Source organism: Hemicordylus capensis, chromosome 6 (genome assembly GCF_027244095.1).
Source record: "Hemicordylus capensis ecotype Gifberg chromosome 6, rHemCap1.1.pri, whole genome shotgun sequence".
Lineage (NCBI taxonomy): Eukaryota > Metazoa > Chordata > Lepidosauria > Squamata > Cordylidae > Hemicordylus > Hemicordylus capensis.
In genome coordinates this window covers 157,348,112-157,369,170 of record NC_069662.1, presented here as the reverse complement: position 1 = coordinate 157,369,170, position 21,059 = coordinate 157,348,112, and the positions used below count along the sequence as shown (strand labels likewise).

At 45.8% G+C, this 21,059-nt stretch overlaps 1 protein-coding gene across 7 annotated transcripts in view; it reads left to right on the top strand.

Annotated features, from left to right (window-relative positions):
- The window catches only part of DPP6 (dipeptidyl peptidase like 6), a 735,952-nt gene that overhangs the window by 558,884 nt on the left and 156,009 nt on the right, over positions 1-21,059 (top strand). For all 7 annotated transcript variants that reach the window (XM_053261856.1, XM_053261858.1, XM_053261855.1 and 4 more), the window contains exon 6: positions 18,366-18,418. In XM_053261856.1, the coding sequence (XP_053117831.1) occupies positions 18,366-18,418 (53 nt within the window). The remainder of the gene's footprint in view (positions 1-18,365; positions 18,419-21,059) is intronic.

Below are 21,059 nucleotides of genomic sequence, written 5' to 3'. Positions count from 1 at the left end.
CCAGGGAGAGAACTTGGAACCTTCTGCATGCAAGCACGCAGATGCTCTTCCCAGAGTGGTCTCATCCCCTAAGGGATGCTTAGCAAAGGGGACAATTCATGCTTGCTATGGCAAGACCAGGTCTTGTTGGCCTTCTAGCCCAACTCCCTTCTCAAGAGCAGATGCATTGCAGATTGTAAGGGAGAAGCATCCTCTAAAGGGTCTAGGATTCTGGATGTAGTTCCAAGGATGCCAGTCCCAGTCAGCACTGTTTTGCTCACATGACAAAGCCTCAACTCCTATGGGTTTTCTCTTTGGAGCATATAAAGGGGCTATTTGCTGGCATCAAAAGCTAACAGGTATAGCCAAGCGAATATGGAAATTACATATCCAGTTTTTGTCTCTAATTATTTGCCTCTCTATATCTGGCTTGGTTTTAAGCACCATTGAAATTTAAAACTGTGTGCTTTGTCCCTTAGCATGATTACTCGCTCATCAGCATGACAAATAATTATTGGTTTAGCTCTGAAATGAGAAAAGCTCAGCCTGGAAAAGAAGATCCAACTGTTTCATTAGCTGCCTTGTTTGAGCTATGTCTGGATCCAACTTCTCCAGCATCTTGGGGCAAAGTAAGTTCTCTTCTCCGTGTCACTGAAGGGCAAAGTGGTGCTTTTTTCCATGCTTCCATTTTGTTTCAGTTCAGTGACTGTATGAAAAATTAGCAATTCTGGAAGGATATAATACATGTCTTCTAAGAGTTAATCAGAAGACCTTTAAAAGATCATAGGTAGCTTCTATGTAAAGAATCTACTACTTATATCTATTTCCAAAAGAGCTCACAATGTTATTATCCTTATGGACACATAACCTGAGCACCTGCAGCAAGAGGGAGGCACTGGTAGATTTGGAGTAATCTACAGATACATCAGTTTCACAAAAATCTGAAGAAGAAAAATAAGGGGGCAAAAAACAAAAAACCCAGAAATGCCCCAATGTAATTTAATGGAGCTGAATGTTTGTGGATGCAGAGGGTACTTAACAGACAATCAGAGGGTGGAGCTAATGGAACTAAGTGGTGAAGGGGGGAGTGCTAGAACAAAAAGAGCAGGAAATTTCCCAGCTTGAAAAATACTCCCTCAAGACATTCACAACTAGAGTTGTGCAAATTGATTCGAGTTTGAATCAATTTGAGCTCAAAATGGGCCATTTCAGATTTGAAACAAAATGCCCTTGAAATAAAGGGCCTGTTTTGAGTTTGAATAGAAATGACCTCATTTTGAGCTCAAATTGATTCAAGTGTTTTGAGCACCATTTTGACAGGCTTTCCCCCCTTGCTGACTCATTTTCTGGCACTTGCTTCTGATTGGCTTGAGATCTTCCTGCTTCTTGGTTGGCTTGTTATCATACAGATCAAGTGTTGTCATGGACAACTGTGAGCCCCATTGGCTGGGGGGGGAGGGGGAGGGATGTGGGAACAAAAAAGGAGGGAATTTCAAAATGTTTTCAAAAGGTCTGGGGAGGAAGAGAGAGCTCTTAGTGTGCCCTTGAAGAGGATACCTGAGGAGAGGAGAGGAGAGGAGAGGAGAGGAGAGGAGAGGAGAGGAGAGGAGAGGAGTGAATCAAGGAAGGTTTGATTTTGTAGTTTTCTCAACACTGAGTATAATATGCTGTGCTATTGCTGCTATATTATTAACTACCTGGTTTTGTTGGGTCTCAGATAGACAGAGGCAGAACTTGGGTGCCTTCCTTCCTTCCTTCCTTGAGTTGTGGTTTCTTTTGTTTGTGAGATAGTGTTGTGGCGAGAAATGGACAGTGGCAGCTCAGCTCTCTCTCCCTTTCTGTGTAATATTTTCTTGATGATTGCTGTGAGATGAGCTCCATGTCTGGCCTTGAGACTAACTTGTGCTTCACTCACTGCTCTAGTCTACTCTGCAATCTGCATTACAAGGTGTACTCAGTCAAAATGTGACTGAAGTTGTTCTAGTTGAGCATATGGGTATGCTTGCTGCTAAGCAAGGGTGCTGCTGTGGCAGCTGATGCAATGCTAGGAAGTAAGGAGTCATAATTGTGTGTGACAAAGTGACTTGTGCCAGTGATGTTACTGCAGCACAGGCACTGTGGCTGGCAGTGGATTCTGGATCAGTGATTCTTTTTTGGCCATTTTTTTGGACTGTGTTTGAATTTGAAATGTGTTCTCTGTTTTGGGAAGATCAGATTCCCTTTTATTCTGTGTGCTTCTATTATGCAGTGTTTTTCAAGGCAGGGTTGCAAAATGTGTGTACTCTGCTTGTTTCAGCCTTAGGGAACAATGGGGAACTTGAAACATCCCATTGTTCTCCATGGGTAGCTCCTAGGGACACCAAAGTGGGTTGTGTGGAAGGGCATTGTGGATGCTACCTACCACACAAATCACAAAAGAAATGGGCAAGCAGGCAATTTTTAACAAATGTTTAGCCTTTTCCCCATAGGATCCTATGAGAGTTTTGGGGACAGGTTAAAAATAATTATTTTAATCACCCACTTGCCCATTTCTTTTGTGGGATGGGTGATAGGTAGCACCCATCATGTCCTACCACCCAAGTCACTTTGGTGTCCCTAGGAGCTACCCATGGGGAACAATGGGGTATTTCATGTTCTCCATTGTTCCCTAAAGCCGAAACACTTGAATCACTCAAATTGTTTTGAGGCTGGTTCGTTGTAGCAGCCAGCTTGGCCGCTATTTTGTGATTTGTTTTGAACTTGAAACGAATTGCATAATCCATTTTGTGCACATCTCTAGTCACAACCCATTCTGCCACTGAGTGGGAAAGGTGCTGAAAGCTTTCACCATGCTCATGCACAGGCTCAGGGAGCACACGAACACTATGGATATACTGCAGCGTTTTGTTGTGGGTACATTGTTAGATTGAGGAGGCCCAGATTGATATCCTAGCTCAGATAATTGTAAATGAATCTCACTGGGTAATGCTGAACCGGACACTACAGCTCAGCCAAACCTACCTCCCAGGGTTTTTCAAAGGATAAAAAAGAGAGGAGACCCAAGTACACTGCCCTTCCATCTCATTAGGAAAGGTGGGATACAAGTGCAATTTAATAACAATACTAATCATCCCATAGCAATTCAGATCATACACTTCCCAAATTGATTTGCCTTAGAGTGAAAATATCATTCTTTCTTCTTTGGGTTTGCCAGATTGCAACCCAGAGATTCTGTTTCTCAATATAGCTACAGCTGCACCATAAGATCTCTTAACCATCCTGCCCACATGCAGGAGGCAACACGAGGCCTTTATCCTCCAGCTGGTGAGAGGGGAGAGTGAACAGTAGGGCTATGGAGGAGGGTGGGGCAGGAGAAGCTGTGGCTGCATCCTCTTTTACTACCATGCGCTTCTCTGTGACTGCTGGCTAGTGATTCTAGCTACCATGCTCAAGGTCCAGAATTTGAATCCTCAGGATGCTCCATTGCTGGGAGAGAATGAGAGACTGTACTTTTTGGTGATAGGGCAGTAGGTCAGTGGAAGAGCATCTCCTTTGCATGCAGAAGGTCCTGGGTTCAATCCTTGGCATCTCCAGGTAGGGCTGGGAGACACTCCTGCCTGACGTCTTGAAGAAGCTGCTGCTAGTCAGAGTAGGCAATACTGAGCTAGATGGACCAATGGTCTGACTCAGGATAAGGCGGCTTCCTCCTGTGTTCTTATAACTTAAGAACTAGGCATCATCTCCAGGTTGGGCAGCCTTATGAGGCTGAGCAATACGCATGTGTGCATATGGAAGAATTGTGGGATGGGGGTAGCAGATCCTTCATTTAGGCTTCTTCTTAGCCCCTTGCCTCATTGCTTGAGGTAAGGAAAAACTGCCTCCAGGAAACCAGGCAGCACAGCTTGACAAAGGGTTGTGGCTCTTCTCTTTCAGGCCAGATATGCCATAGGAACATAGAAAGCTACCTTCTACCTAGTCAGACCATTGGTCCATTTAGCTCAGTATTGTCTACACAGACTGGCAGCAGCTTCTCCAAGGTGACAGGCAGGAGTCTCTCCCAGCCCTACCTGAAGATGTCAGGGATTGAACCTGGAACCTTCTGCATGCAAGCATCCAGGTGCTCTTCCCAGAGCAACCCCATCCCCTAAGAGGAATATCTGACAGCGCTCATACATGTAAGTCTCCCATTCAATTATAAACCAGGGTCAACCCTGCTTAGCAAAGGGGCAATTCATGCTTGCTACCACAAGACCAGCTCTCCTCTCTTGAGTAGACAGGTTAGTAAAATCCATTGTTGGTGATTAATTGTTTGCACTTGTTTTGCAAGGTAATCCAAATCAAAATTAATTAATTAATATAAGGTGACCTATGCTGTGGGGCTGGCTATTCTAGCAAGCACCAAGTACAGTAATCTTTACTCTCAAGACCCTCTAGGAGAGGATGTAACACTCCACTTCTCCCTGTCTCTGGAAAGCTTTGTTCTGCAAGCCAAGGAGATGTAATGACTCCCTTCATTCTCTCCCCTGTGGAACAACAAAGCCCGATCCAGGGCAAAAGACTATTCTTCTAAGCATCAGTTAACATCCCTGGATGCCTCATTCCACCTTTCATTTACACAGGCCTGGTGCTTTTCCATCCCCACTAACTTGCCACCAACACAAATTTCCTTATTGCCTGTAGCTTGGCCAAGGTGACATCATTGACCCTGCATGCATTTATCTTGTGGCAATGTTCAGCTCCAAGGATCTCCGAGTCAACACAACTGGCTTCTTTAACAAGACAGCACAGGCCAACTGACCGGCTTCATAATATATTAACCTGCTGACTTGAACTGATACCAACAAATCAAATCCTTTTCCATGGCTCCAGGGAAATGTGTCTTGCATGCCTAAGTAAATAAGAACAGTGTATCAGCAATCAACACAGTCTCTCTCTCTCTCTCTCTCTCTCTCTCTCTCTCTCTCTCTCTCTCTCTCTCTCTGCAAATATTATCTTTAGCAAATCAGATTTTTTAAGAATAGTCACCAAACAGAAATTGAGAAATGAAAAGGAATCCAGTTGTGCACATTAAAGCTTATTTTGTATTGAATGGAAAGGAAATCTAGCTATTAAAAAGAAGGGCTGGGGAAAGGAGCAAGTTAAGAATAGTCATGGAAGAATCTTGCTAATTTTTGGCATATGCGATTAAATAGATAGAGGTCAGATTAAGTGGAACAAGTCAGGGACTCTTGGGTTCAGATGGTAGCAATATTGGGGATGGGGCCGTAGGAAGCTCAGTGGTCGAGCATCTGCTTTGCATGCAACAAGTCCCAGGTTCAGTCCTGTGGGCAGTTGGGATGTGTGAACTGGCTTGACCTTGAGCCAGTTCGACATCAAACTGGTCCGGTTCGAGGGCTTGCTGGCCAGCTTGAGGTTGATCCGAACACACACACACCCTGGGCTGGCCCCATGGTTTGGGGGTTCTAAAGTGTGTGTTTGAGAGAGGGGGGAGGGGGGGAGAGAGAGAGAGAGAGAGAGCCTGCTACACACCAGTAATTGAGGCAGTGATTATATAAACACAGTGGCTGACATCCTGACTTAAGAAGTGTAGGTGTGCTATGTGTGAAATGGAGATGCTGCTACAGAGTTCCAGAGTAACACAGCACAGCTGCTTGTGTAGGGGCAGGAAATATCAGTTACCTTGTCTTTCCCTGTAAGCACTCTGTGCCACCCCAAAATATGTCCCTGAGGGCTGCACAATGCTGGGGACATATTTTTGAGAGGCATAGAGGTCATTTTCATGCAAGTGTGGGGCAACACTAGCCAAGACAGGGCTAGTCATGAGAACTGCCGGGATCGGAACCAGCCCCAGTGCTCTTCCACCAGATAGCCCGGGTTTGCTACCCAGGGTAAAACTGAGGTAGGATGATGCGCATGCACCCTCCTACCTCACCACTTGGTCATGTGAAAGCATAGAGCTGGGCAGAAGGAGCAGCCTGGCATTGGGGAATCCTCAAATGTGCCACACTCCATGTGCGGCAATTTGTGGTATCCCGGAGGATGCAACTGGGTTTCCTCCTAGTTGCTCCGGTAGTGCTCGTGTGCTGGAAATGTGGGGTGGTCAGGCACAGAGCCAGTGAGGGAGAGAAAGGGAAATACATGCTGTCAGGCCTCAAGTGCTGCCTGAAATGACAAGGAGCGAGCGAGCTCGGGCTGTCCCAAGCCCAGGCCATGCCCCCTTTACGCATGATGTCACGTGCACAGGGGCATGTCTTTGGCTCCAGAGAGACCGAGTGAGCTCTCTCCTTGTCATTTCAGGCAGTGCTTACTGCCTGACAGCATGTATTTCCTCTTCTCTCCATCGCTGGAGGGAGAGAAAGAGGAACACATGCTGTCAGACAGCAAGCGCTGCCTGGAAAGGATAGTGGAGAGCTCGCTCGGGGCTCTCCAGAGCTCGGGAGTGTGTGGGGAGAGTTCTCTCGTGGCTCTTCCAGAGCCCAAGCCACGCCCCTAGGCTTCGGTGGCCCTTTTCATTGGCGGTACAAGTTCTTTGAACCCATTCGCACAATGGTGGCTCCACCCCCGGGGTGGGGGATGGCAGGTAAGCTCCTGCCTTTCCCGCAGCCCTCCCCAGCACCAGCAGCTAAGGCTGTGTGAAGAGTGCTTCCAGGGGCATGCGAGGTTGTTGAAATTTGCCATGCTATTGACTCCACCACATGTGATCCTAGCCAGGTTGCAAGCCCAGTGTTTGTCTGCATGCTCCCCTCAACGACTGCCATATTTATGGCCTGGGACGAAGGATGCAGCTGGTGCACATACACATTACACAAGAGAGAGAAGCAACCACCTGTGGAGCAAACAGTCATGGCACATCCTTGTTTTGTGCTCTAATGTATTCAAAGGAAAAGGAAGGAAGCCATGGAAAAGCACTTTACCTTGTAGTCACTTTGTCACTGCCAATAGTTGGATTCCAGTGGAGCTAACTTGCTGCTGTGAGGGACAGGTGGCCAGGCAACAAAAGAAGGCTTTTGTAATTGCTTGGCACGTCAACTCTGTGCTAGAGAACACAGCACCAGTTGGCAGATTGGATTAAAGTCCTCCTAAGGGTGGGCTCGAGTATGCTTAATGCCTGTAGTCCAAATTGCCTATACAAAGATTATGAAGTGTGCATTTCACTGCAAACCAAGCCTCATTCCAAGTGTTGCTATTCCAGTGGTCACAATCTCCCAAGGGCCAGAATGGCTTGCATGTGTTGTTTTAGCAAGACTGAGTCTAAAGGCTGCTTCACGCAGCATGTGCCTGCTTTCGTCTTTCCTCATCCCTTGATTACTCAGTACTTTAGTCCTGTTCTGCACCTTCAGAGAGCAGTCACTGGACAGGCTGGATTCAAACCAAGCTCTACCTGCATACTGATGGGTTTTCTCCAGCAAGTTTAAGAGTTCTGCATGATTGGGGTCCCCCATCACGCACACCCACAGTAATCTGCACGTATAAATCCATTTGCACCTTCCAGGATCCCATTTCTTCCTTCCATACATTCAGAAATGCATTTGGAAGGTGTGAACAGGGCTCTCAGCTGAACGTATGGTCCATCTTCATTGGAAAGTGTTGCATTTGGGTTGACCCTCAATGAGATTACTCCTTCACACTTGATTGAAAAATGATGAACAGGCATTGGTGAACTGGCCCTATGAAGTGTGAAAAGAAACGTTTTTCCCCCACTTTCTAGTTCTATTTTTTAAAATAGTAGTTGGTCTTTTGCTTAATTCCACCTTGTCTCTGAAAGTTCAGGGCCAAACCACATGTTACAGAAAACATATGATCGACAATCATTTTTATCAACTTTTGTATACATTGACAGAAACGTTCTGTAGCTAATAATAAAGGAGAGGCAACCCTTTCTCTTGTCATAGTCAGTTTTGTTAAAGTTGTACGAGGTTTTCTTATTGCAGTAGTCCACACAGTAGCCCACTTGTGTAAGACTCAGAAGCAGATCTTGCTGGATGATTCGAGCCCCAGAATCCCAGACCCAGCTCACCACACCGTCAGTTCTGATCTGCAGCATTAAATCAGAAGCATGGAAAGGGCACAGAAAGGTGGTCCTTCGGAAGGGGCATGTTCAGATGGTGGTCTTATTACAATGAACAGAGACTTCAGAGTAACTATCAGAGTGGAATGACATGTTTGTGATTAATTTATACAGTGTGGGCTGCCTTGGGCATTTTATAGAAATAGAAAGCATTGGGGACAATTGCTTTCTCCTCTAAATGTTAAGCTGGTCTAAGGACCGTAATAAATTTACTTACTTACTTACTTACTTACTTACTTACTTACTTACTAATTGCTTTCTCCCTGCTAAATATACAAAAGCCCCCATTCATAAGGTGGCTGAATATATTTAAATAGGCTCTGAGTGGTGCTTGTGCAGAAAATGCCTGAAAGTATAGCTGGAAACCCATGTATTTCCACAGTTTAGGGGGAGGGGGATAGATTCATGTGAAATCTCTGCCACCAATGCTGCAGAAAAATCTATTAATGATGACAGGTGGTTAGGGATCTCCTCACAGTCTGTCATTATCAGGAAAAAACACCGAAGCTATATAAACTGCCAAGAAATGGCTTACTTGAAGGTCATTCATGCTGTTGTAAGTCACAAAAATAGCACAGTGAAAAGGAAAAATGAAACTGTCGCCTCTGGGTTTAGAAAGGCAAAAGGTTACACAAACGATTACAATGGACCCCCCCCAACCTTTCTCCACATTAAAATGATCCATGGGGACCACAAGGCAGTCACTGGGGGTCATCTCCATAGAATATGAAGTGCATTTAAGTCCCACACTGATGTCTGTGGCTCTTCAGCTCACTTCATGTCTCTGGGTTGTTTTCCTTCTTCATCCATTTGAGATGGAATAAAACAGTGCCCAGGCCGAGATGTATCTTATTTGTTGATTTGGTTTGTTAACCTGCCCTGTCACTGAAAGCTCAGGGTAGCTGGTAACATCTTAAAACAATAAGCAGCAAACAAGGTATCTAAGATATCGCCTTCTTCATGATGAGCCCCACTGCCTATTAAGATGGCCAGAAGAGGTTCGTTTGTGGTTGCCACAGGCTTGTCTGGTGGTGACTCAATGGGCTGTGGTTGCCCCAGGGCTATGGAATGCACTCCCCGTCCAAGTAAGAGCGGAACCATTTCTGGTGGCTTTTGGAAGAGCAACGAAGGCACACCTGTTGAGTCAGGCTTTTCGTTGGTTTTAACTTGATTTTAAGTTTAGTTGGCTTATCTGTTGGAACTGTTGATTTTAATGTTTACAGAGTTTAATCAGTTGTGAGCCACCTTGGGACCTGGTTACAGGCAGTATAAAACATGTTAAATAAGTTAATAAAAGCACTAGATGGTGAGGCGGGGGTGGGGCAGGATCCATCTGCCATCAAAAGAACCCTCCTCCACTTAAGAATTGACCAAGTAAAAATACTTGCATCACTTCTGGAAGATATTCAGCTTGAAGCATTCTTTGCCTCTGAAATTTAGTGAGAGGTATACAAGAGAAGCTGATGAGTGATCCTCCCCATGGCTGAAATCCAGACTAAGGCAGTGGCAGTGCACCAGGAAAATGTGCCTGTGCTGTGGAGAGCTTTCTTAGTTCTCTGCTTCCCTTGGAAGTGCCCTGCGACCTCCAACAGTATGTCCCAGAGGAGTGTGCAACCCTCAGAGACATATTTTCAGAGGCTGTAGGGCACTTCCAGGGGAAGCAAAGAGCTGCAAAAGTCTCCGCCCACACACTCGGTGCGCTCTATGCTGCAGTACTCTGGAAGCCTTCCGCAGCACAACTGTGTCTTGTTGTTGCCACTGCCTTGAACAGTCAGTCATTTTCCCCTTGCCACTCAAAGTTGCAGTGTGGAAGGAATAATGTGGAGGCTGCTATCCTGTGGGCTACAAGTTCTCAACATGGAGAGGGGTAGTCTAGTCAGTAAGAATAAATTTCTGTGCTTTTTCTAATGATGTCGAATAGATGAACGGAGGCCCTTGCTACAGAATCATAGAGTAGACTAACAGAATCATAGACTACAGAACCATAGAGTAGTCTAACAGAAAACTAGAGTAGACTACAGCATCATAGACAAATGGAGGCCCTTGCCACAGAACCATAGAGTTGAAGTGGATGCCATTTAGGCCATCTAGTCCAAGCCCCTGCTCCATTCAGAGAATCCAGAGCTAGGGAGTCCCCAGTGGATGGCTGTCCAGTCTCTGCTTGATATCCTCCCTCCCAAGTAATTGATTCCATTGTCAGAGTGCTCTTACCATTAAGAAGTCTCTCCTAATGTTCAGTCAGACTCTATTAAGTCTGGCCCTGCTCTCTGGGGCAGCAGAGAATAAGGCATTGTCCTTTTCTGGGTGACCCTCCTTCAGGTCTTTGAAGAGTGTTGTTGTGTCCCCCTCTTCTCCAGGCAGAACGTACTCAATTCCTTCAACCTTCCCTCATAGAGCTTGTTTTCCAGACCCCTCTGAACCTGTTAAAGTTTATCTAAATCCTTTTTATGTCCTACTTAACTGGACAAAACTCTCCAAATGAGGTCAGACTAGTGCAGAATAAAGTGAAACTTTGTCAAATGCTTTGCTGAAATCAAGATAAATTATGTCCACAGCATTCCCACAATCCACTAAGCTAGTGACCTTATCAAAAAAAGAGATAAAATTTGTCTGGCAGGATTAATTCTTGACATTTTTATTCCGTGCATTTTTATCAGTATGTCTACTGACTGACTGCTTCATATCTGTTCTAGTATCTTCCCTAGGATCCAGGTCAGACTGACCGGTCTGTAGTTTCCCAGATCCTCCTTTCCCCCTTTTTCTGGAGACTTTTCTGGAGACTGACATTAGTACATCCCAGTCTTGTGGCATTCCACCCATGGCTCTCTCTTTATATAAACCTTGTATCACCTTTCTGACACTCAAGGCAGTTTCTGTCCTAAAACATCATAAGAAACAGGAGCAATTAAAAAGTGATAAAGCAAAGTTCAGTTTCCAGCAAAAAGAAGCCATTTCAGAAAGATCTACTCAGATCTACTCAGAAAGATCTACTCAGGCCAGACTTTGGGGAAATTACAAAAAATGTTCTTCCATTTCCTGCTGCTCACCTCATTTCTCAAGTAAAGGACGCATGGGACTGAATCCCCTCTGACTTTATGGGAGAAGGCAGAAGAGGAGGTGAGAGATATTGGCCCGGTATGTGAGATACTCCAGAATTTGACTCAGTACATAGCTCTGAAGTCCGTTCAGTCGGCACAGATTCCTGCCCTGAGCTTCTCCTTCCCCATCCTATTAGAGTGGAAGAAAACTATCATGAGCCGTTCTGAATATGTAGGTGTTTATGGCCCACTCCTGTGCCGAATCCAGAAAGCTAATGAAGCAGACTGAAATACAGATCACTTCCCATTCATTACAGTATATCAAGGACAGGCCGAGCTGCTGAGAGTTTTCCGTGTGACAATTAGCCCTTTCCGCCTAGGAAAGATTTAAAACCAGTGGGAAGAATAACATCTGTTATTCTTCAATGAAAATTAGCTGCTTTGATGACAGACTGACTGGATGATTGACTGATGGCATGGAGACTTGAATGTGGAAAGTGGATGTTATGGTGGAGAGAATTTGTGGGAGTGTGGAGAAAATGATGGGGCCAGGAACAGGACTGGTGTAAAAGGGGCACAGGCAACAGCCTTACCTAACAGGCAAACTCAGCTCTGATGGAACAGAGGCGTCTGATGTGACTCAAGGAAGCTGGAGAGCAGGAAAACTTAAACTCTCATAAAAGCAGCAGTTTATCAGTCCTGTCCAGTAGAGCCGAACTCTGTACTGTTGGAAACGGTGAGAATGGGGCCTTGGGAGTAAAAGCCACATAAGCAAGGGGCAGAGAAAGCCAACCCCAGGATTGTACCTGATAACCCCTTAACATTCTCTCATCCTTAACCTGAAACATCATCCTGACAATGAGGCTGTATTAACTAATAGGAGGGTAAGGTGAGGTAAAGTGTGCCGCCGACTCGATTTTGACTCCTGGTGCCCACAGAGCCCTGTGGTTTTCTTTGGTAGAATACAGGAGGGGTTTACCATTGCCTCCTCCCATGCAGTATGAGATCTTGCCTTTCAGCATCTTCCTATTTTGCTGCTGCACAATATAGTACCTGTGGGGATTTGAACCGGCAATCTTCTGCTTGTTAGTCAAGCATTTCCCCGCTGTGCCACTTAAGGTGCCAGCCTAATTTTGCTAAGCATTCAGCTCCCCAGCTTCCACCACCAGAGGCAGACACTTAACCGGCACCAAAAAGCCACTGAGATGCCCAGACAAGGCGATGGCAATACCCACCTTCAGACCCAAGACTCCATTTTGGGGCTCCATTTTGGATATTATGTTGTAGGCTCTGCAGAAGAACTGAAAGAGAAACAATCCAGAGGAACAATTCTTAAACATCTTTTCTCCGCTGAAAGCAATAACCTGTCTTCATGACCCCAGAGAATAATTTGGTCTCATAAGAGGTTTCACTCCAATGGTATATGCTAGGGCTTATTAACTGCATTTCGCAGCTCAAGTCTCCAGAGCAGGGAGCAGGAAAATGTTCTCATTAGTTGATTGGCTGTATTCAAAACTGCTCCACTGTGGATGCGGTGCACAAGCATCTCTTTCTCAAACTTACCAGAAACAAGCTATTAGTCCTAGAATCGGAATGACTGCAACGTTATTTTTTAAATGTGCACAGTATTAAAAGAGATCATACATTCGTCATTAACAAATGACCCAGTGCATAATATCCTGCTACCTAAAACACTGATAGCCACTGCACTGGAATAACCTGGACTTAGGACATCAAGACTAGCACTGCTCTGGTGCAACCGTGCTGACTTATACTTTCTGTAATATATTTTTATACAGCCCCATCTAAGTAGCTCTCCGTGGTTTAAAATAAATAATAGGCTTCCAGACTAAGGCTGTGCCATTGCTCAAGTGGAGGAATGGGTGTTTTTTAGTTTCTCTTCCCTCTAAAGCTCATAGTGTGTCATGAAAATATGTCCCTGAGGGTCATGTGGCCCTGAGGAACCTATGTTCATGATGTAAAGTGGGCTTCAGAAGAAGGGGAGATTGGCAAAAATCAGCCCTTCTCTCACTCACCTAACAGTGCAGCCTTAGTTTGACTTCCAGAGTAAGGCTGAGCTGTTGTGCAAGTTTGGGAAAGGGGTGCAGTGCTAGTTTGGAGGCTGACCTTCAATTCTTAAAGAAGCAAAGGCCTGTTTTATATGTTATCCTCAACAGTGGGTACCACCACCTTAGTAGTTGCTCCTGTGGTGTTCTAGGTAATGGAGTAGGAGCCTATGGTATGGACTAGGCTACAGCATCGGAGGCTCTTTACTTTGGAAAAGAGGCGACTAAGGAAATATAATAATGCAGGGAGTGGAGAGAGTGGACAGAGAGAAATCTTTCTCCCTCTCTCACAACTCTAGAACCAGGGGTCATCCCATGATATCGAAGGCTGGGAAATTTAGGACCTACAAGAGGAAGTACTTTTCCACACAACATGTAATTAATCTGTGGAATTCTTTGCCATGGGATGTGGTGATGGCCATCAGCTTGGATGGCTTCAAAAGAGGCTTAGACAAATTCGTAGAGGACAGGTCTATCAATGGCTTCTAGTCTGGTGGCTGTGGGCCACCTCCAGCCTCAGAGGCACGATGCCTCTCAATACCAGTTGCAGGGGAGCAACAGCAGGAGAGAAGGCATGCACATACCTCTTGCCTGTGGGCTCCCCAGAGGCATCTGGTGGGCCACAGTGTGAAACAGGACTCTGGACTAGATAGGCCTTGAGCCTGATCCAACAGGGCTGTTCTTATGTTATGTTCTTATGACACTAGTCTGCCTGTTTACTGCACACTGTGGTGCCCATACCAATGGCCAAATTACCCCAGGGTGAGCTTTCAGATTTTCACATTAGCTGCTGATGTGCCGTATTCCCTGTAATAGGGGTCCCCAGATGTTGTTGACTACAACTCCCAGCATCCCCAGCTGCAATGGCCTTTGCCTTGTAAATTCCTGTTACAATGAACACTGCTGATGTGTAGTAAAATCTACTACACTGTCGATGATGTGTAGTAAAATGTTGTCTATGTGAACTCATGGCTGGTGCTTCTTGTATGGTTATATACCACAAGGACAATGCTTGACCCATTAGGATGACCCATCATCATCATCATTCACTTGGGAGAGGAGAGCTGGTCTTGTGGTAGCAAGCATGACTTGTCTTGTCCCCTTAGCTAAACAGGGTCCACCCTGGTTGCATATGAGTGGGAGACTTGATGTGTGAGCACTGTGAGATATTGCCCTCAAGGGATGGAGCCACTCTGGGGAAAGCATCTAGGATCCAAGTTTCCTCCCTGGCAGCATCTCCAAGATAGAGCTGAGAGAGATTCCTGCCTGGAACCTTGAAGAAGCCACTGCCAGGCTATGTAGACAATACTGAGCTAGATGGACCTATTGTTGGACTCATTATATGGCAGCTTCCTATGTTCTTATGTGGTATGTAATTATGCAATCTTCCCTTACGCAATCTTTATGCAACATGGAGCAGGGGTTCCCAGTCTTGAGTCCCCAGATATTGTTGGACTACAGCTCCCATAATTCCTATTCAAAAGTCACTTTAGCTGGAGATGAAAGGAATTGTAGTCCAACAGCATCAGGGGACCAAAGTTTGAGAATCCCTGAGCTGGCTGACCTGGAGTATTTTAGAGCAGTCACAGAGGCAGTGGCAAGCATGCCATTGAAAGTCAACGGGGTCTCAATCAACTCAAATTTAGATTCTCAGAAGTTAATTATAACTCTTTGCAGCACCTTTGTGCTCACACTTTAGCTATATTTCTTGTAATGATGCCTTGGAACGATGTGGCATTTAGAGCCAGATTTTGTTTTATTTGCCCAATTAGGCCGTACATAAGTGGACAATTTCTGATGATAGTTCTTGCACTTTAGATGGTCCAGTGGTGTTGCTAACAACTGTAGAAATGTCCAGGGCTATGTGCCATGGCAATTAGAGGCAAGAGTGTTTCCATGACCACAGGCTCTGACGTGACCGCACGCCACAAGCACTAAAAAGGAACCGCATTCTAAGCTCTCCTTCACAGAAGCCTTTTACAGGGAAGCAATTACCTCCCTGTTGTTCAAAATCAGTTAATCCACTTCTGAGTCTGTTCTCAGGAACAGATGCTGAAGGTCAGGTTGGAGAAAGAAGGCTTTTCTCCTAGAACAAGACAGGAGAAATTGAACACATTTTCCTTTCTGGCTGAAGGACTGGGAAAGAGGATGCTAGCCCTCTAGGACTGTGTGCAGGTCATTGCCAGAACCAAGGCTGGATTAAAGCCTTTAGGGGCCCTAAGCACTCCCATATCATAGGCCCCCAAGATAGAACTAGAGATGAATATTTGCATTGTGTGCTGTGTATTGGTCCCCTAATACCAGGCTGTCAAAGTGCCCGCCCATGGGCCGGATCCAGCCTGTGGAGCTCACTTGACCAGCTGCATGCAGCAACCCTGGGACAGGCTGCCACTGCATTTCCCTCCCCTGCCATGCACCAAAGAGGTGACATGTCTCCTTATTTGCCAGCTTCCTTCTGCCCACTGCCACTGTGACACTCTTTCCCCTGGACTTCGGGGCTGAAGTCCAGGGCCTCCACACCCTCTGGGGCCCCCCAAATCCTTTTTAGTCTATCCCGGGTAGTGTGGTCATTGCTGGCCTGCACTGCGCCAGGAGAGGAGGCCAAATGTGATTATGACCTGTGCCAGGTGCTTTAGAGACAGAGTGGAGAGTGGAAAGAAAAATGTGGGATGGGGATATGTTAAGCCATGTGCTGAAATGTTTCTGCTAATGCATATTTACCTCAATATACCTGTTTTATATTCTTATGTTCTTGTGACTTCTCTTGCTGTTTGTGTCCTCAGGAACCCATGTGTTAAAAATATTGTATTTGTCATGAGGGTGTGTGTGGGGATGATGAACTTGCAATGGGCAGGGGCCCCTCCAAAGGCCTTTAGGTCCATGCTCCAAAACTACCTAGGTGCACCTCTGCCATTGCTGGTATTTCTCTCTCCCCCCACCCCCGCCATGCGCCACAGCAGAAGCCGTGAGTTGCTTCCTTCATCCCCTGCTGCCACTCTCCTCCCCTCCTCCTCCCTTGTGGTGGGCTTTCCAGTGTGCAAAGCCCCAGCCCAGAAGAGGAAGAGAGGGAAGGAGGCGGACGACAAATTCCAAAGATGGTACAGGGCGTACAGTTTGGTGACACATTTTCCAAGTGTTAACATTGCATTTAGAATGTATCTTGCCATTTTGGGAACAAACTGTGAAGGGGAGCTCTCTTTCTCAAACCTGATACGTATGAAGAAGTGTCTTAAGCTGTTTTCCTTTTGACTGAAATAATTACCTCTAAATTTCCATATCAAAAGGATATCAGATCAGCTCTTTCAAGAGAATGGAGTAATACATTCTGTCATTTATGTGTGTATTGATAGACGTTTGTGAGTATTTCACTTCCAGGAGTCCTTTGTATGTCCAAAGATCTGTACTCATGTCTGGAAAAGACATGAATCTTTGCTGGAGAGAATTTCTGGAGCTGCTTTCATCCACGTTGCTTTGCTCACTCTTTTCATGCTTATGGCTCAAGCATTACCATTCCGAAGCGATCCACGTGTGCAGGCAAAACCAGGCTGAGGAAGTCCAGCCCGGTTTTGCCTGCGCATGTGTACCACTGGGATCGTGCCCGATCCTGGTAGCACCTCAGCATCAAATCCGTCTCTGGAGCCACCCTCTTAAACAGGGTTAGGAGAGTGAGGGCTCTCCTGACCCCGTTGTACTGATCGCCCGCCAGCCCCAACTGGGGCCGGTAGACTGCAGGGTTCCCAGCTGGCTTCGGGGAGGGGGGATCCTCATAATGCACTGCGCACTCGTGCGGTGCATTATGACCGTTCCAGGGGGTGGGGTGATGCGTCCTGGCACCCCAACCCTCGGAGCTACTGGCAGAAGCCAGCAGTCGTCTGGGTGGCCGATCCAGTTGCCCAGCAAGAAGAAGAGAATGCTCTGCAGGGGAGGTCAGCTTTTCAAGGCTTCCTCCCCTCGCCTCTCTGAGCCCTTCTCATGGATCGTGAGATAGGGCTTGCCATTTCCCCAAGGTGCGCCCATGAGTTTTATTTTCAGATACGATGTACAAAGTTGATATAGGGTATCCTGAGAGGGGCAGAATTTAGAGTGGGGTACTTTGGTTTGGAGGTTTCTGAATTAACTCGTGTGGTTGGGCAAGACAACCGTTGAAAATGCTACCTAGTCCTATGCTTCTATCACGGCTTCTTTTTCTTTGGGGTGATACCATACCACTTTTAAAATATATATATGCATTTCATATTACTTGAATTGTCATGGCTTCTCCCAAAGAGTCCTGGGATTTGTAGTTGTGAGGATGCTGATAATTCTTTGTTAAATATCTCTAGTTCTCCAGTACAGAACTACAGTTCCTAGGGTTTCCTGGGAAAAGGCTATTCAACCTACCTGTGATATAGCTATGCCATTAGAGTAAACAACCATCGAACAAAAGTGAGAATTCCCATGGCCTAGTCATTTTGAATGGAATGGGGACTCTCTGGACATGGTTAAGACCAACCCCCTAATAGCCTTTTTTGAAGGCTGCCCTTTCAGAAGACGTCAATGAGAACTAGCAGCATTGTTGGTATGGTCCTTTACGTTCTTGCGGATCCTAATTTTAATTTGATTCTTGAAGGACTTTCAGAGTTTGACCTGGAGTCATGGATACAGTATATGCTCTTTTGACTTGCTCTAAATTAGTGTTCCTGACAACAAACAGCATGATCAAACCTCAGGAGTGGAAAGCTAGAGTCAATAAAGAAAAGGGACATTGTGGCTTTTTCTCCACTGCTAGCAAATGTAACGCCTGGATACATTTAATATGGAACAGAACAGGATGAGGGACTATGCCCCTGTTGTGTCTAGTTATTGCTGTGCACCCTGTCTCGGAGAGACCAAGGTGTCCTCATTAGTGGCTGCTCCAGATTTAGCTCTTGCTGGGAGCTTTTGCCCCTCGTACAATCAAAGACCTGGTATCCATAGCAATGACACAGAGCATCTGGAAGTACAGGATTACCAAATGGTCTAATAAGGTGTGAGATGGAAAGAATACACAACAGTGTGCAAGGAGTACTACTAATTCACTCTTATTCTGTATGACAGCACAAAATTGGTTTGTAGATTGTTTCTCTTGCAATTACATTCAAAACAAATGTCTGCACACAGATTCCCCTCCCCCCCATTCTAGGTTTGTAGTGAGAAGAGACTCCTTTACACTTAACAATACTAATCCTTCTTTTCTCATTTTAATTCATTCTGCAGATGTATCAGCATTCGTATACAGCGTATTATGTTCTCAGAAGACTGCCTTATGGGTAAGTGATATACTGTAATGGAGGATCTTTATTTTAAGCAGAGGCGTTTGGGCTGCAATCCTAATCACACTTGCTAGGGAGTAAGCCCCATTGAGGCCCCATTGAGCTCCGTGGGACTTACTTCTGATTGGACAGGCTTAAGACTGCTCTGTGCAGGTTCTATGTGTTAATGGAGAGGGACAAATGGTTTGTATGGAGCAGATCTATGCAATGTAGTCTGGTGTCCTATTACTGGGCTTGGTGTCACAATGGGCAGGACCTGGATCAGGAAAGAAGAGGCTTCCCTTGAAAAGAGTACATCCTGAGGGTGACCTTTGAATCCCCTGATTCTATGGCAGAGAGCAGAAGCTCGTTGAAACACCAGGGAGTATACTGATGCCAGCAAAACCACATTCTCTTTTTAGTGTTGTTTGTCATGGACCTTGGTGCTTGTGGCCATCATCTCGACAAACTCTGCACCATGAACAAAATTGCACTAGGTTTGTATTCAAAGCAGCATTGCTGTGTGAGGTTCTGGGGATGCTTGAGCAGGTGGGAGACAGACCTTTGGGGCATCTAACTCAGTATTGTCTGTATTGATTGGCAGTGGCTGCTCCCAGGATTCAAGCAGGAGACTTTCCCAGACATGCCTGGAGACAAAATATAGGGACATAGGAAGCTACCTTACACCAAGCCAGATCAATGGTCCATCTAGTTCAGTATTGTCTGCACGGACTGGCAGTGGCTCTCCAAACTTCCAGGCGGGAGTCTCTCTCATCCCTACCTTGGAGATGCTGTCAGGGAGTTAACCTGGGACCTTCTGCACACAAGCAGCAGATGTGCTGCCACTGAGCTATGGCCCCATTCCCAAAGTGAGCATATATGGGTCTCCCATCCAGGCACTGAGCACACCTGCTTAGGTTCAGCATAATGATTGTATCATAGGAACAACATAGGAACATAGGAAGCTGCCATATACTGAGTCAGACCATTGGTCTATCTAGCTCAGTATCGTCTTCACAGACTGGCACCAGCTTCTCAAAGGTGCAGGCAGGAATCTCTCTCAGCCCTATCTTGGAGATGCTCCCAGGGAGGGATCGTGGAATCTAGATGCTCTTCCCAGAGTGGCTCCATCCCTCGAGGGGAATATCTCACAGTGCTCACACATCAAGTCTCTCTTTCATATGCAACCAGGGCAGACCCTGCTTAGCTAAAGGGACAAGTCATGCTGGATACCACCAGACCAGCTCTCATGTTGAGAGCACAAGCCCCTGACATAGCACATCTAATGAGTGTGCCGTTCTTCTGCAAGTGCAGCATTACTCTGGGTGTTGTCCAATGTTTTATAGTAATTTTCAGGTTGCAGGATTGCTTTGGTGCAAGAAAGGGTTTTTAGTTCTTTGAATATGGGTGCACCCTCTTGTCCTGCAGCTGGATGTAAGGATTGGATTGGATTGGATTGGATGTAATGTTGCATCATCCACCAATTCTGCTCTTCCGTGTTCCCACTCTGCCCACATGCCTCTGGTTCACTGACAGCCAACTTGCCATGAGTGCCTTTGCACTGCCCTGAGTTGCTGCACCCGTATAGCATCACCGAATGCACCAGATGCTGACCAATTTTTTGCCTTGGAACGTAAGGGTTAGGATCACAAGATTCCCCAGGCAGCTAGAGTAAAGAAGCTTCTTATGAAAAATAGATGAAATGCAGTTTTTTTCAAGTGGGATGGATTCTGATGCAGTGGCCTGCAGTTTGGATCAGGACTAAGTGGTTGTGCCAGAGTCTTCACGGGATAAATGGGTTTTGAAGAGGGGTTTGTAAGAAGTAAGAGAGTTGGCATCGCAGAGCTGTTCTGGGAGGAAGTTCCTGGAATAGGGGGCAGCGAAGCAGAATGGGTGGAGTTGCTCGAGGAAGCAGGAGTCCTTGGGATGGCTGAGGGTGGTGGAGCTGCATGACTGGAGATAATGTTATGGGATGTTGGTGCAGAGGTAAGCAGAGCAGTTGGAAAACAGGGATTGAGTTCATTCCCCAGTACTAGTTTGTAGTTTGTTTTTTAAATCTGAGTAAAAGGTCATGGTGCACCATGGCTCTTATATTTCAAGAATCAGCCTGGTTTGTGAAATTTAATTTACGTTCAGTTATTGTTTGTTTTGATAAAGATTGAAGCTGTTGGATATTCTATATATGTTGCTGCAGAACCAGATATAAGTTGGGGTTTCCCACCACACCATGTAGGATTCAATGATGTCATACTGGTTGACATGCAAACCACGTGACTCAGATCTTTCCAGGCATTTGAATAGAACCATCAGGGCTCAGCACCAGCTCTGTCCAGAAGAGCATCTTTTAGGTAGTGGCCACAGTGAGATAAAATTCAGCATACATGCGAGGAGAAAATCAGCAAGGAAGTCTTGTACAGACACTTTGCACTTCAGAAGAGGAAACCTCTCCAAAATGAGGAGTATGGTGAAAAGAAAACTGAAAGGGAAAATCAAGAGAGTCACTTTGCTCCAGAATGCATGGAGTTTATTTAAAATCACAGTAATAGAACCCCAGTTAGAATGTACAGGAGAACCTTGTTAATCAGAGACTCCATACCCTAAGTTTCACATATCTGCAGTCAGAGAATTGGCACCCCATGTCTGTATATGCACAAAAATC